The sequence below is a fragment of the Chelmon rostratus genome, chromosome 3, assembly GCF_017976325.1.
Source record: "Chelmon rostratus isolate fCheRos1 chromosome 3, fCheRos1.pri, whole genome shotgun sequence".
In the NCBI taxonomy this organism is placed as follows: domain Eukaryota; kingdom Metazoa; phylum Chordata; class Actinopteri; order Chaetodontiformes; family Chaetodontidae; genus Chelmon; species Chelmon rostratus.
The window spans coordinates 17,223,008-17,237,685 of NC_055660.1; the positions used below are offsets into that span (position 1 = coordinate 17,223,008).

Sequence of the window (14,678 nt, forward strand, 5' to 3'; positions counted from 1 at the left end):
GAGGATTTCGGTGACAATTAATATTAGCTGCACTGACTTTGCAAAACCCTATTTAATTACAATTATTGAAAAAGACTTTGAACACACCACAGTGTTCCTTCTACAAAATGGAGATTCTCCAAAAAAAAGGGCACATAGTTTTTATCATGATCAGCATCTATGGAAAAGTTTGTTTAACAGTCTTCTGCTGGTATCGCTGGTATAACTGCAGTCTCTGGTGGTGACTCTGATGCTGCTTGGCGGCTCTGTGTTTGAGATGCCATGACCCAAGCCTGCAACACTGCGTCTGACTGGGGAAATGAAAATGCCTCTAGTGATGAAGATGCGGACAGGTGGTGCTTTCTGAACAGGATCAGATGAGGGTTCCTCAGCAAGGTATAAAACAACATCCAACGCCTCCTGGCCCGGCTATTCACAGGGGATTCTGGAAAAAAGTTGAAAGTCAATAAGCTGGAAATGAAGAAAAAATAATTAATGAAGAAACAAGCATGAAAACAATAAAAATCACTTAAATCTATACAAGTTCCAAATTGGCAGGATCAAACAAAACTGTATAAATGAAATAATGTGCATTCTTTTGATCAAAGGCTTGGTGCATCTTAGAAACGGGACAGGAGGAAGCTGTGGTCATGTAGTGGATAGCTGCTCATGTAGAGCTACAAACTCAAACACAGTGGGCCTACTGACCAGATGGCCTGCTGCTCAATGTGGAGTATGGAGACGCAGCTCGTCTCTCCAGTGTGGTGGAGACCAGCAGCTGGCAGAAACACACCATGACTGGATTGTTGTGATAGTGGTCAGCAAAGATCATCCCAACCCAAGTGCTGTAGCCTAGAGCATGCAAGAAATGCTGTTAGAGCCAAACACCATGTACTGGAAATAACACTACATTTACAGTATTTTTAACAATATGTGTCTCAGGAGGGTCCACAACTGGTTGATGTATGCATATGAATTAAATGCGACATCGCAAAGCTCTGTTACTGTAGTTGAACAATTAAATTTTTCTCTGCTGTTTTTCTATTTGTTGCCCAGGAGTTTGTTGCCCAGGAGATGGAGAGGCGATGGCAAAGCAGCTCCTGGCTGTCACAAATCTTGCTAGCCTTCTCTTTGTCTTTCTTTTCAGTTGATCTTTCTCTCTTCATGAAATATTTTCTGAAAATGAATCCATTACCTGCAGTAATCATGACTGAAACACTTTTTTTAAATTTGATAATCCAGTTTAAACAAATAGATAAATAAGTCTACACCTACAGCATATAGCATTTTCTTCAGTTATCACACTAACTTTTTGAAAGTAAAAAAAAAGTAACTCCCCTGATGAGCTGTGAAATGCCGCCATCTGCTGGAGTATTTGGATGCAAGCATGCTAACAGTCACATGAATGAAAGTCTCCTTAATTCCTCCAAAAAAAACCCCCCCTTTATTTCACCTTTTGTCTCAGTTGACGTTAATCTTACCGGCATCCATGCCTTCATATCCTCTCTGCATAATGGTCCGGTCTATGCGTGACACCAGCCACGTTCCCGCCACGATGCTGCACAGCAGCCTCAGTATGCAGTTGCTGATCCCCATCACCACATTGTAGAAAAAGAAGAAGTAGTTGAAGCAGTGGAACGCCTTCCTGGAGAGGAGGAAGAGAAACTGTGATTTCAAGTTACTCTACTGTGCAGATTTACTTTGAAATATATTCACTTGTTCTGTTAACATCTGATATATTAAGGGGATTTTCCACACAGTAAAACGCCAACATAGATGCAATCTTGTTTGAGCAAGTAATTGAAGCTAATTTACACTGTTGAGTAAGTGAGAAAGTGCAAGTTTTATGGCTTTGATATCATATTTGACCTTTAGCACCAGCACTTCTCTTTTCAACAGTCTGCGTTTGCTGGCAAAAGAGGACCTTGGTTAGTTGATGGTTTTATGGTCCACTCTTGTGTAATATTTATATTGAAATATACCCACCTGTTATTGAGGGCCAGAGGTTTCTGTTTATCAGTGGGAGACATTTTGTCCTGAAGGAAGAAGATCTGAACCAGAGTTACCTGGACAACCACCAGGGCGATCACCAGGCAGATGGTCAGACTGAGCGACAGGAGAAATGAAAAACAAATCAGTGAATCAGTGTGGGTGTCTGTCAGTCAGTGAGTGGAAACATCCATCCATACATCCACAACCTCTTGGAAAGCAGCCTTACACTATGATTCCCAGGTTGATGAGCATGTTCAGTGTCCTGCCGTGCTTTATAGGAAGAACCAGCACATAGACAAACAGCAGAGCAAACAGGAAGTGGACAAAATGGACAATCAGGTAGCCTAAAGAGAAAATGCAGAAGAGACGTCCAATTATCTCACTTAACCTCTTTCCATTCATGTTGCTTATATTTACTATTTACTCCTAAAGGATTTTAACATGGCCACTATCAACATATGTCATGGTTGAGTAAAACGTTTCTATGATTTCTGAGGGTTTGATACTCACTTGTGGGTCTTGGATTTTTGTGAGGAATAGTATATGAAGAACCACTAAGGGGACACCATGGGACACGAAAGTTCCCTACTGTGATTCTTTCAGGGAGGTTTGGCAGTGAGGCAGGTTTTACTACACCTTTTTCTGACTGACACCAGTGACCTACATTGCCTCCATTACATGGGCTTAATCATTGACAAGTTAGTTACTGCCAAAAGCTCCCTGTTAATGGAGTCTTGCTCTCGTTCTCTTCCCACAGACCTGTGAAAACCTCCCACTGATGGCATCATTTGGGAAACAGCAGCAACGTACTGGGTTCAGACCAGTAACACAGGATGTCCTGACGCACATCAGCTCAGCTGGGTTTTTTTTGGACGCACGAAAAGTTTTTCAGAAGATGAGTATCTTACCCCACAGTGTAAATGCTATTTGCCAGCCGGAGTATCTTGTGATTGAAGCCTGTGAAAATTCAACGAGAAAACATGTTTGTGCATTCATAAAGTCTGCTGATCAAACGTGTGTGCCACACATCTCACACATTTCAGACGCTTGCAAGTGTGTGCGTTTGGAGCCTCGTTCCGACGGCTGACAGTCAGAATCGAATCGTGATAATTATGAGGTGTTTTTGCGTAGCTGTTGGGGTGCAGTGGCCTCATGGTTCACAGTATGAGGAGCACATTTAAAAAGAAATATGTAGCTCAAACACTGTGACACACACATCATGACCTGGAAACACTGGAGCCAATCTCATACGTATGAATGTGTGTGTGTGTGTGTGTGTGTGTGTGTGTGTGTGTTACTCACTACGCTGACAGCAGAGCTAGGGTTGTGAAACTTCTCAGGGATAAACCCCTTCTGCCCTCTCCACAGCCTCTTCAAGTGTTTTCTATGGCGACAGAACATTAAGTCACTCATCTATGGGAGCTTTTTTTGATGACTGGTTAGGAAGTTTCTCATCCCATAGAGTACAGTAAATCGGTTTGTGTAATGTTTTGACATTTATTATTCTCCCAGGCATTTGAAATCTACGTTTTTGAGTTAAACTTCCAATGCATTTTGTAAATTTGAGGTATTTTTAGGTCTCTTACCTGTAACATACTAAGACATGGAAGGTGTAGGCGACAGAGTTGAGACTAGCAAAGATGGTGGTAGCAAGCCAAGACTCTGGAATGAAAGAAATAATGACACGACTTTATTCAACTTCACCCAGCCTTGACCATCATGAGTAAACAAATGATTGTGTTTTTGCTGTCCATGTGTTAAGGTCGAGGTAGAGATTATCTTTCTATTCCAAAACATGTGATAAATGCAGCACACTGGAAGGGGTGAAGACCGACTCACTCCGAGCCACGTCGATGAATTCCTCCAGCTGTGGGATCATGGTTCCTAGGGCTTCGGTCTGGTTGCAAGAAGTAACCAGCTGTTTTAGCGTGTTCTTCCAACTCTCAGCTCGGTCAAAAGCCACATCACTGAGGCTGTAGTCCGCCAAGGTCATCTAGAGAAATGACAAAATGCCAAATTAATACCTGCAGCAGATGCACCAGTGTTTGTGCCACACTTTTTTAAAAACGTAGTGCATGAATGAATGAAAGAGGAGCGTTGCTATACCGTGTACAGGCCTATCAGAGATATAATGGCAGTGCCGATGATCCTGTTGGGGAACTTGAAGTAGGGGTCCCACTCGTACACTCTGCTCTGGAACCAGTTGAGGGGCTTACTGCAACACAGGTAGGAGGGTCAAGCCCTCTTTGTGTGTGTGTCTGAGCGTGCATGCGTGCATGCATGTGCTGCCATGAAAGGTTTTGCTGTGACATCAAAAATGTCAAATTCTGACACATTATGATTTAAGCTTGGACTTAAAGCCAGCGTGCATTGAACTGCATGGCCACTCAACACTAACATATACATTCAAAAGATGTGATTGGACAGATTTTGATGGATTATCAGTCTCCAGTCAAATTTTCATGTCATTCAAAAAATCTCAGCGTTTAACTTTAAATGTTAATCTGAATACTTTGGTGAAATGAATGATGAATAGTGGTAAACTGAAAGTTAGTCAAAGACATCACATTATGCCTCTGACATATGGTTTATTTTAAAGTGCTGAAAATGTGTTGCAAACTGGTTAAAACGTGCAGAAATAGTGGTTCCCTTAACAAGCAGTGGAGCTTAAAATTCCCAGTTGCACAAGGAACACATGAAAGCAGCATCAGCGCACACTTGCAAGAGCGTGTGTTTCTACCTTTTAGCAGGTGTTTTCCTCAGCAGCCTCCTAACATGCTGCACCTGGTGCTGCCCAATCAGTTCTTCAGGGTCCTGGCAGCAGATTCAGGAAAACAAAGTTATATAATCATTGTGGACGGCACTGTACAGTGATTTTTTTTTAAAAAAACAAAAACACATTTTTTCGTTGGGATGCACACTCACATATTTTGTGTGCAAATGTTTACAACAAAAGACAATGAAACAATAGAATGAGAACAAATAAAAGCAAAAAGGGAGAATATTTGATGACATGTCTGTTTCCCTGTTTCTCTCTTCACCTGTGTCCTGTTTTCCCATCTGCCTCTGTGTGTGTGTGTGTGTGTGTGGTGTGGGGTGTGGGGTGTGGGGTGTGGTGTGGGCGTGGCTTCACTCCTCCTGAACACCTGCCATCAGTCACCTCTCTCAGCCTACACACCTGACAAGTCGTCAGCCTTTCAGCATATGAGCCCCAGCACCTCCACCCATCTGGTGACAGACTGTTTCATGGTGTTTGTGGTGGAGCTGTGCTCCAGGCCTCTCTGGTCAAAGCCGTCCTCTGTGCTTTAATCCTGGATTGTGCTGCTTGCCTGTAAACCTGCTTGTCTGCTAGCCCATGTGCAACTTCCTCTACCACGCCCAGCTGCTCCTGCCATTCCTCATTGCACTCCTGCCCTCCTCCGTCACTAGCCATCCCACCTCACCCGAGCACTTCTAAATAAACCAGTAAAACCTAATCTGACTCCTGGTGGTGTTCTGTGCATGGGTCCAACTAAACCATGACATTTGTAAATGAAATCCTACACAGCCTGTAGGTCGTTGGTTTTCCCCACATGGCAAATTCACATGATTTTATGCATTAGGCACGCTCACCTCCTGTGCCAGTTGCAGGTGTACTCGAACAGCTTTAACCAGAATGTAGACAAATCGCCCCAGGAGGAAGATGAGGGAGAGGATGCAGGGCCACTGGACAATGATCTTCTGGTATTTACCCAGAATCTGGAAAATCATACACACAGTCTTTTTTTTTTTTTATGATATTTCAAATGAATACCGGCAGCTCTTCATAAATCAAGGTTTAGTAGAGCCTAATTTATTCAGGTGTGGGCTGAAACCCTGAGAGGGGTGGAGGAGGCTGGTTGATGGGTCTATTTCAATAGCTTTCATCATGGGTTTATTATTCACCTACCTTACCACTGGGACAGGTGAACGTATCCCAGGCTGTAACAGCGATCCTACAAACAAGCACAGAGACATGAAATGTGGATACTAATCCACACTGTGAGACATACCTGTTCTGTGTCTGAATATTCACTGTGAATGAATGTTTACCAGGACAGAGAGTAGAGTATTCCCAGCACCGCCCCAGCTGTTCTGAAAGGTGTGGACAGACAGGCAAAGAAAGGGAAATAGACCAGGCCCACCTCCAGAGCTCCGACCAGAAACACGATAGCTGAGGATCACAATCAGGAAGCGGCACGTGAGCTGACAGGTTTGTGTCTCGTATCTGCAGAGTGAACAGGTTTGAATACAGAAATGGAACAGGAAGCAGTGGGAGTACCTCTGGCCCAGGCTGGGACAGTGAAGGGGATGTAACCTTCAGAGAAGAGCAGCAGGACGCTGGAGGACACGGCACCAAACGCAAACCCATAGGACCAACGGTTACTGAGGCTGCCAATAGTATCCAAAGGCCTGCGAAAAAGTAATAACACAAGAAACACAAACAAAGCTGTATCGCTGAAAAGGGACAGGACTCTTTGGTTGTCATATTAATATTGCTGTTGCTTTTTTCTTGACATTCACAGTTACTGTTTCTGCTGTTGACTTACACCACAACGGCAAAACGTCCGTCCAGGAAGGGCAGCCTGTAGTCGATGCCCAGTCTCTTGGCTCTTCTCTGGAGGAATGACAGCACCCCGATGATCAACACCTGGAAGATAAGAAATCAAAACGTGATATATAAACAAACTTCCAAAAACGCTTCGCTTTCATCACTGCAGCCGTGTGGGAAAAGTGGGAAAGAAGGCAGGGTGATTCACTGGACGGAGGGGTCAGTTTAGAAAATGCAGGTCTCATATTTGGTGCTCGTGTTTTGTGCGTCAGCAGCTGTGCAAGTGTCCCATCAAAGCAGGTTCTGTCATTCTTCTGCACCTGCCCGCTCCTTCACTGTGGGTGGAGTCGTACACAGGCACGCACTCCACTGCCAGCTGTGCTGTGCTGCAGCTGTAGCACTTACAAAGAGTAGGGCCAACTTAAAGCTACCTCAAATGAATTCTGCTATTTCCAAATCACTTGTGTTAATCTGACTTGTTGACTTGATTTTCCTGTTTTCCTTGATGTCCTGAGAAAATCACTTAACTCCAACTTTTGTAATTTAGGATTTTGTCTGGTTGTCTGGTTGAGAAAGTTATCCTTTTTCTAGTAAATCATTTAAAAACCCACTGGCTTATTACTCATGAAGAGAGAATATATTCATAGTCCACGTAAATAGTAAATAGATGGGCAACTCACTGCTGGTATGATTGAGAGGTGCAGGAAGAGGTCCATAGAGATTCCATTCTGACAGTCCGGAGCTGTGGAGTCCCTGGAGAAACAGTGACAGTACAAACAGCGTGTGGTTGAATTGATCTGAAGAGTAGGGACACAAAGCAGGACGGACTGGAGGGGAACAAAATGAAACTAAAAAGAAATGAATGAAAAGGACTGAACAAAAAGTGATCTAAGCAGTTTAAAAATCGTTATTACTGAATAATACAAGTTCATGATGCATCGATAAGCTCGGGTCAAGTTTGCCGTCGCTCTGTCTCGATTCAAAGTGGCTACAATCAGGCTGCTAATCTTAAATTCTGCGTAACATTTACAATAAGCGACTGACAGCTGACAGTAAAGTGAAGAGCAGCATTGCATGCTGGTAGCAGTATTAACAGTTTGTACTTACACGAGTTCCACTTGGTTCCTTATCATCACTGCAAGTCTTTAAAGCTTTGTTTCGGCTCTGCAGTATAGATTAAGGAAACGACTGGACAGATACCACTTCTCTGTTTCCTGGTTTCAACCACGTGACTCATACGGTTGACCTTTGACCCCAGGATCCAACACTTCATTTCTCTCTGCTGTTTGTGTCCTCTCTCTCCCGGAGTGTCGCTTTGCATCTCTGTCACTGTCTTGCCTTTCTTCTTTTGCCGATGCATTCGCTCACTGTCTCTGTTTTTCTTGATCACACACAGACACACACACACACACACACACACACCTGAACATTATTGACCACTGTGTTACTCAGTGTAAGGAGTGTAAATATTTGGCTCTCAACAGAGATAACCAACTGATCATTCACCTCTTACCTTCACATCGCACCTTTCAGATTATGTTACCTTAATCCATTTCCTTTTTTTTCTTTTCCTTCTCCACTGCAAAAAAAATGCATTTACTTACTTCCTTTCCTTGATTTTTTTTCTAGCATCTGTCTAACTCCTTTGATACGATTCAGACTTCTTATCAATGTCAGACTTAGTGAGCGTTGGATTTTGTTGAATCAAAGAAGAAAACATCAGAGGATTGTTTACTGCTGATTGACATTTATTACTCGTTGCAATGACACAAGTGTTTAGGACAGCAGGGATCCAGCTGTCACTTTAAAGATCAATGTGGGACCCTGATTGGTCAGCTTTGTGGTGACATCATCCCCTGTGCAGGTCAGCAGCTCTCCTCTTTGGCAATCAAAATGTCCATCCTGGTTGTTCTGCAGAGAGGATCATAACATGACATGGCTGTGATTCATTCTGTTTTTGTCACAGGAAATTGTGTCTTATAGGGTTAAAGAGACGAGAATATCAGAGGACAGACAAGCAGTAACAGATGCAACATACTACTTATTAAAGAAGCCAATAAAAGCTGCCATCTTTGCGTTAAGCGTCTGTGTGATTTGCAGAGGTTTGGAGAAATGTTCATGACAAGGCACTCCTAAAACCAGCCATGCATATTTTACTGTAAAACCTGTAAACCTGTTTTGCCAATGTGTTCCCCACAGAGGAGTAAAAGCAGAAGAATCTCTTGAAATTTAGTGCTTTTGCATGATTTGGTCACCAGAGATGTGACCATCATTTTCTAGTAATGACCACTAGCTCACTCCCTGTAAAGACCGAGCAATGAATAATAGACTAGACTGGAAAGCATCCAGTCATTTGAATCGGCTGCTGCTGTCAGCCCAGGGGGCACCAGGGGGCGGCTCTGGCACTTCATCCTCCATAAAGTCAACTTGGGGTGATGTTGAGCTGATGTGTGAATGCTGTAAGAGTGACGCAGCTGTGTGTACTCACTGTCTCTGGAAGCACAGGGTACACTCGTTGGCATAGGTGTTTCCATCGGTGCCGCACACCGGAGCGAGGTTCAGAGGGCAGGCGACAATCTCCTCCATGTCAGGACAGGATGGCTGCCAGAGCGGAAAGCAGCAAAACACACAGGATCTGGTGTGATCTTACCTTCTGTCATCACACATGTTTCAAATTCCTTCAATCACACACTTTATATCTATTCTTTAATCATTCTCTCTCTCCCAACACACACACACACACACACACACACACACACACATATACAAACAGTACGAGGTCAAGATGCAGCACCTTTCTCAGGAGTCCAGAGTTCTTCTCAACATCTGTAAAGAAAGCAGATGACTTCTAAAACCGTAAATGCATTAATAACTAACTCCATAGTGCATAAATCCCTGTTTATGTCTTAGTGCAGGACCAGCATGCTAAACTGACAATACACCCCGAGACTCCAACAGCATGCTTCTGATCTATATTTTGCTCAAATGCTATAAATACAGGTAGAAATGTGCTATCCCTAAATTTGTGGACATAATATACATTGCCCAGGATGCAAACAAATACTCTTCATTTATAGAGATCTGTTTTAAATTTCACTGTTGATCAATGTCCAAAAAGTCACATTAACACAACGCTGTAAGACAATAAAACATGAAATCTTACAATGAGAGTGCATACCTTTTATAGGCACCGTATATTTCGTTCTGTGATGAGTCTGTGATCTATAACATCTCTCAAACTAGAATGAAAAAATGCCTCAAAAGGTGTTTTTCTTAGTTACCTGCGGCCACGCAGATGAGCAGCAGCCCCAGAAAAACAACTCTTCCAGTCATGATGTTGGTGGATGAATAACTCAGAGCGGGTGAAACCACTGAGTGTGTTTTTATTAGTGGTAGAACTGTGTGTGCGTGGGAACGCAGCAGGTGAAAACAGACACACAAACACATGCACGCTCTAGAAACTTATAGCACACATTAACCACACAGACCACACATACAGCAGCAACATATCTTTTGTTCTGTCATTAGCTACAAACTTCCATTTGACGAGTCCACATTAGCTTCAGGACACAACTGCTCCAACAACACAAGTGCAAAAATAATTCAATCACGAGTCTCTTTTTTCAAAATGTATGAATTTTTTTATTTATTAATGCAAAGAGTAACTGTACACGATGAGTAACATACCCAAACAGCTGTTTAATACTTAAAAATGTAAACAAAAAATAATATTGAACATGAGAAGAGAAAAATCACCATCTCCCTGTCCTGCATTTCTCTTTATCTCACTACTGTCTCTGCTTTTCACTGCTTCACTCATTTCTCTCTGCCACATGCAAGCCTTCTTTCTCTATTTCAAGTGTCAGACAAATGTCTTAATGCAGTGGTGCAACTTCATTTTGTCTGAATTATATCTGTGTTCCAGTGCAGACAGCTGTTTTTAAAATGTATCCAGATCCCTTACTTCTACGTCTTTGACACGACAGGCTATGTAGTTTATAAAGTGCTCACACTTAGCTGAGGGTGATTCTGAAGCCCCTCAGCAGTGGTTCGATCTGAGATAACGGAAACATGTTCCTTGATTTTATATGACACAGAGCACCTGTAATGACAATCTGTCATTAATTTAAACCCTGGATTTTTTTTTTTTTTGGATTATAAAGCATTATAAGCATAACTCTAATTAACGTGGTCCCTGTTTGTGTAGTCCGGCCTTTCTACTAGCTCTGAAAAACCTGTGTCAAGGTTTGTGTCAAGCACCTCAGACTCACATAAAAAATTTGAGTTGCTGACGGTAGTTAACTTCAGTGTTGCATCTTACTAATGTGGACAAACACAAAGATTAGAATTTGGCAACATCACCAGAATGTAACAAAAACTATGAGGGAGAACAAACTTAACGTAAAATGTGCTTTTTCTCCGAGCTGTTGACAAAGATAGAGAAGGATTTCTGTAAGTGAGCTGATGGAAAAAGAACTGAATCAAAGCACATCTTAAACTTTACAAAACAGTTGCCTCCTCGACATTTTGCTGGTTGATCAAACATATATATTAAGCTCTTTTTGGCACAGATAATGTTCACTCTACTGGTACCGTACTTGACATCACAAGATACTGCTGCTACTGTACATAATGTCCACATCGGTGATGGCTCAGGTCTAAAATGCACCCATCATGCCTTCACACAGGCGTGTATGAAAGCACGTTACAGGTAAAATTGCCATCTTTAGACCCCATACAAGCAGAGTAGCTGTGACACTCTTCTCCATGTATGGGAGCGACAGTTTTCCATCTGATTCAACTTATCACCATCCATTAGTTTTTTCTCTTTTCTTACAACAGAATATGGATTTGAAATCCACTAACACATATGTGCCAGTTACCCACAACAACGAAGCACAATTCTGTCGTCTCCAGTCCTGTACAAGCTGATCTGAGGGCATGCTCTGGCACACGCACACAGAAGTGCTGATAGTCCTGGTGTGTGACCCAGTGGAAAGCATGCAGTATATATTTCCAACATTCAAAACAATTGTCCAATTTCTTCAACATCTTCAGCCTTCTGATGAAGTCACAACTGCCAGTTTGCGATGGTTATCCTGCGGCCATTCTGATTGGCCCTCAGTTCCATTTAAAGAGGGCAGGACAAGTAAGAACAAGCCAGCATTGTAGGCTGCATCGTACAGACACCAAGCAACCACAGGATTTTTTTTGTGTTTTTGACAATGAAGGACAGCAAAACAAGAACAGTCAAGTTTCATTCATCATCTTCACAAAAAGCTCATTTTTGTGCTTTGATGCCTGTTGGTACATTCTTTAGCAGCCTACATGCGTTGTTGTTGTTGTTGTTTTTTTTAAATGGAGTGCTCAGATTTCTCTCTCCACCACGATACAGTATAGGCACTGTGCTGGACAATGTCAAGGACACCAAGAACAACAAATAAAAAAGACAACTTGGTTATCAATCTTAATTGTTATCCAAACAAAGAGGGAAATAAACTCCACAGAGGTTAAGTTTTCAACTAGAATTAAATTATCTTATAAAATCTAATTAGTAAAAATGAATATGTTGCATGTTTGTGACTGAAATCAACTGGATTGTAAATGCTTCTTTACCATGATTTGCATTATAAAACAACTGCGCACGGTAACGAAGAGCGATTTGAGAGGTTTGACCCTGATGAAAAAGTAGTCAGTCCATCTTTTAGCAGTTGGCAGTGAATGATCAGAACTTGTTGTCTTTGTTTTGTTATACGCTGTCGTGATTTCACATCACAGAGTAGCACAGACACACTTCCCACTGACTACTGCTAACTACTTTTAGGAACGGGGATTTAAGAACTAGAGATATTTCCTTCCATCATCCCTGTTGCCGTGTCCGTTGAGTGAGTAGCAGGGCTACAAGCTTTCCAGTCTGACACAGCATTATAATTCTGCTGTCTCTTCAAGTGTTCTGGGTCTTTTCTTTCTCTCTGTCCATCTAGTGAAGGAGAAGCACCGGTCTCCATCCCTCACTGGAATATCTTCTCATCTTAAATAGATCTATATATATATTTCTTGCATTGATTTGCATTGAGTTTTCATTGTTTCAGTGTCTCTCACAATACCTGCAGTCTCTGCCTTGTCAAGAAGCTGTGCGCTGAAGTGCAGGTCCACTGAGAAATGATAACAATTAAAAAAGACTAAAAAATTGAAATAAAAAAAGTTGACCATAGTCTGTCTCCCCCGCTGGCTAGTGGTCCATATTTTCTGGGTTGGGGGACGGTGGGTGAAGCCTAGCGACTCCCACTGATGGTATGTTGTGGAATCACACACAGCTCTCCCTGGTCTTGCTGTCTGTGAGGAAAGAGTTTAGCTGGGAAATGTCCACAACCACAGCGTCCCGCTTGTTCAGATGGACATCTTTCAAATGGTCCTCATCACTTTGGTCCTTGGCAAAATTTACAAACACCTGCAGGAAGGAAAAGAAGAGGAGGGAGGAATTAGTCTAAACTGAAGTCACAATCTAGTTATAGTTAGAGCCTTGGGTGCACTTGCTTACTTGGTCTAGAGTTGTCTGGGAGACGGAGTAGTCTTCTATGCTGAGCGCCTCCTTGTTCTTAGAGAGCAGGGAGAAGATGCGAGCGAGGGAGGTGAGGGAGGTGGGCAGCTGGTACTGCAGCATGTTGCGGTGTTTCTCCTTCAGCGTGCTGCCAGGAAGCTCCCGCTCGATGAACTCCATCACTGGCCGGAGGTCTGGGTCTGGGCCGGCCACCCGCAGGATGATGGTGTATCCATCACCAAACCTGATAAGAACATGACGAAGCACATTAAATCCACCTGAAATGTTTAAGTGATTTCTTGTGTATGTGTGTGTGTGTGTGAGTGTGTGTGTGTTTGTGTGTGTGTGTATGTGACTTTTTTGAGAAATGCTATTCTGCAGTGTATTCCCACCTGTTTTTAAGATGTTGCACACTGCCCAAACAGCGGAACCTGCCGTTGACCATGATGGCCATTCTGGTGCAAAGTGCTTCACACTCCTCCATGCTGCAAACAAACACACAACACACCAGGATGAGCTCAGACATGTGAGGAAAGTACACAAATGATTAATAGTTGATGGTATCTTGATGTATAATTGTACAGCTCAGTTAACTGAACAGATGTTATACAGATGCCCAGTCTCACCTGTGAGAGGTCAGGACTACAGATCGTCCCTCTTTGATGATGCTCAGGATTGCGTTCCACAGAGCACGGCGTGCCTTAGGGTCCATCCCTGTTGTTGGTTCATCCTGTGAGCGGGAAATAACAGACACTCAGCTGCTGCTATAATCTTCAGGAATGTTTAGATCACCCCTTTCGGCCTGCTTTAAAACTAATACAGAAGTATTTGTATGTGTGTGAACATGTGTCCACTGACCAGAAAGACTACAGGTGGTCCTCCTATGAGAGCGATGGCGGTAGACAGTTTCCTCATGTTTCCTCCACTGTAGCTGCCCGCTGCCTTGTCCACATATTTGACCAAGCCCAGCTTCCGGATGCCCCACTCTGCCACCTAGTGGACAGGACAAAGTTTTCACAAGTGCCAACCATCTTCTTTTGGAAAATGTACACCATTAACCCATATAACGCCTCTGGTGACAACAAAAATAGAAAAATCTCCAAAAGCAGAATTGTAAGTCTAATTTTCTTAAATTTCTAAAAGACCAATACAATAGTCATTATGAATACAGTAGGTCCACGTATGTTTGAGAGTGTAATTTGTGTGTTTATTACTGACCTCACAGACTTCCTTCTCAGGCACTCCCCTCAGGATGGCGTAAAACTCGAGGTGTTCTCTGCCGGTCAGCAGGTCGTTGATGGCATCAAACTGAGGACAGTAGCCCATGTTCTGATGCACCTCATCTATCTCTGTATTTACACTGGCGAGAGTATAAGAGCATAATTAAGTTTTATAGATGTCAAAACATTTTAAAAACAACATTTGCCTGCGCTAAACGCTTTCTCACAAATGAAAGAAAGCTAATTGAATTTCCAGAGCAAATCAGCTTGTTTGAACAATGTGTGGGCCTGTTTTATTCTGCCTTGAGTCAATATGTATTTTAAGTACCTTAATTACATAATTGATGCTAAGAAAACATCACAGCGACTACGTGAT

General features: G+C 42.7%; 3 protein-coding genes across 4 annotated transcripts in view; all 3 read right to left on the reverse strand.

Moving 5' to 3' along the window:
- stra6l (STRA6-like) lies at positions 1 to 7,674 on the reverse strand. Its single transcript, XM_041934068.1, has 18 exons — positions 7,649 to 7,674; positions 7,222 to 7,294; positions 6,540 to 6,640; positions 6,272 to 6,402; positions 6,043 to 6,163; positions 5,900 to 5,945; positions 5,584 to 5,709; positions 4,712 to 4,785; positions 4,078 to 4,186; positions 3,811 to 3,964; positions 3,558 to 3,633; positions 3,274 to 3,355; positions 2,880 to 2,928; positions 2,198 to 2,315; positions 1,966 to 2,085; positions 1,461 to 1,624; positions 688 to 831; positions 1 to 424 (listed from the first exon to the last, which is right to left on the reverse strand). The coding sequence occupies exons 1-18, from the start codon at positions 7,672 to 7,674 to the stop codon at positions 174 to 176; spliced, it is 1,965 nt and encodes a 654-aa protein (XP_041790002.1). The 3' UTR covers positions 1 to 173.
- A 683-nt stretch (positions 7,675 to 8,357) lies between these two features.
- On the reverse strand, positions 8,358 to 9,874 carry spink4 (serine peptidase inhibitor, Kazal type 4). The gene is made up of 4 exons (XM_041934256.1): positions 9,823 to 9,874; positions 9,336 to 9,367; positions 9,030 to 9,142; positions 8,358 to 8,452 (listed from the first exon to the last, which is right to left on the reverse strand). Exons 1-4 carry the CDS (start codon positions 9,872 to 9,874, stop codon positions 8,407 to 8,409), a joined length of 243 nt encoding a protein of 80 aa, XP_041790190.1. The 3' UTR covers positions 8,358 to 8,406.
- Positions 9,875 to 10,220: 346 nt separating this feature from the next.
- LOC121604809 (phospholipid-transporting ATPase ABCA1-like) overlaps positions 10,221 to 14,678 on the reverse strand; it is a 39,507-nt gene continuing 35,049 nt past the window's right edge. For both annotated transcript variants that reach the window (XM_041934423.1, XM_041934422.1), the window contains exons 44-49: positions 14,301 to 14,442; positions 13,941 to 14,075; positions 13,709 to 13,812; positions 13,475 to 13,567; positions 13,083 to 13,326; positions 10,221 to 12,992 (exon numbers count right to left, since the gene is read on the reverse strand). In XM_041934423.1, the coding sequence (XP_041790357.1) occupies positions 12,849 to 12,992; positions 13,083 to 13,326; positions 13,475 to 13,567; positions 13,709 to 13,812; positions 13,941 to 14,075; positions 14,301 to 14,442 (862 nt within the window). In that variant the 3' untranslated portion in view covers positions 10,221 to 12,848. The remainder of the gene's footprint in view (positions 12,993 to 13,082; positions 13,327 to 13,474; positions 13,568 to 13,708; positions 13,813 to 13,940; positions 14,076 to 14,300; positions 14,443 to 14,678) is intronic.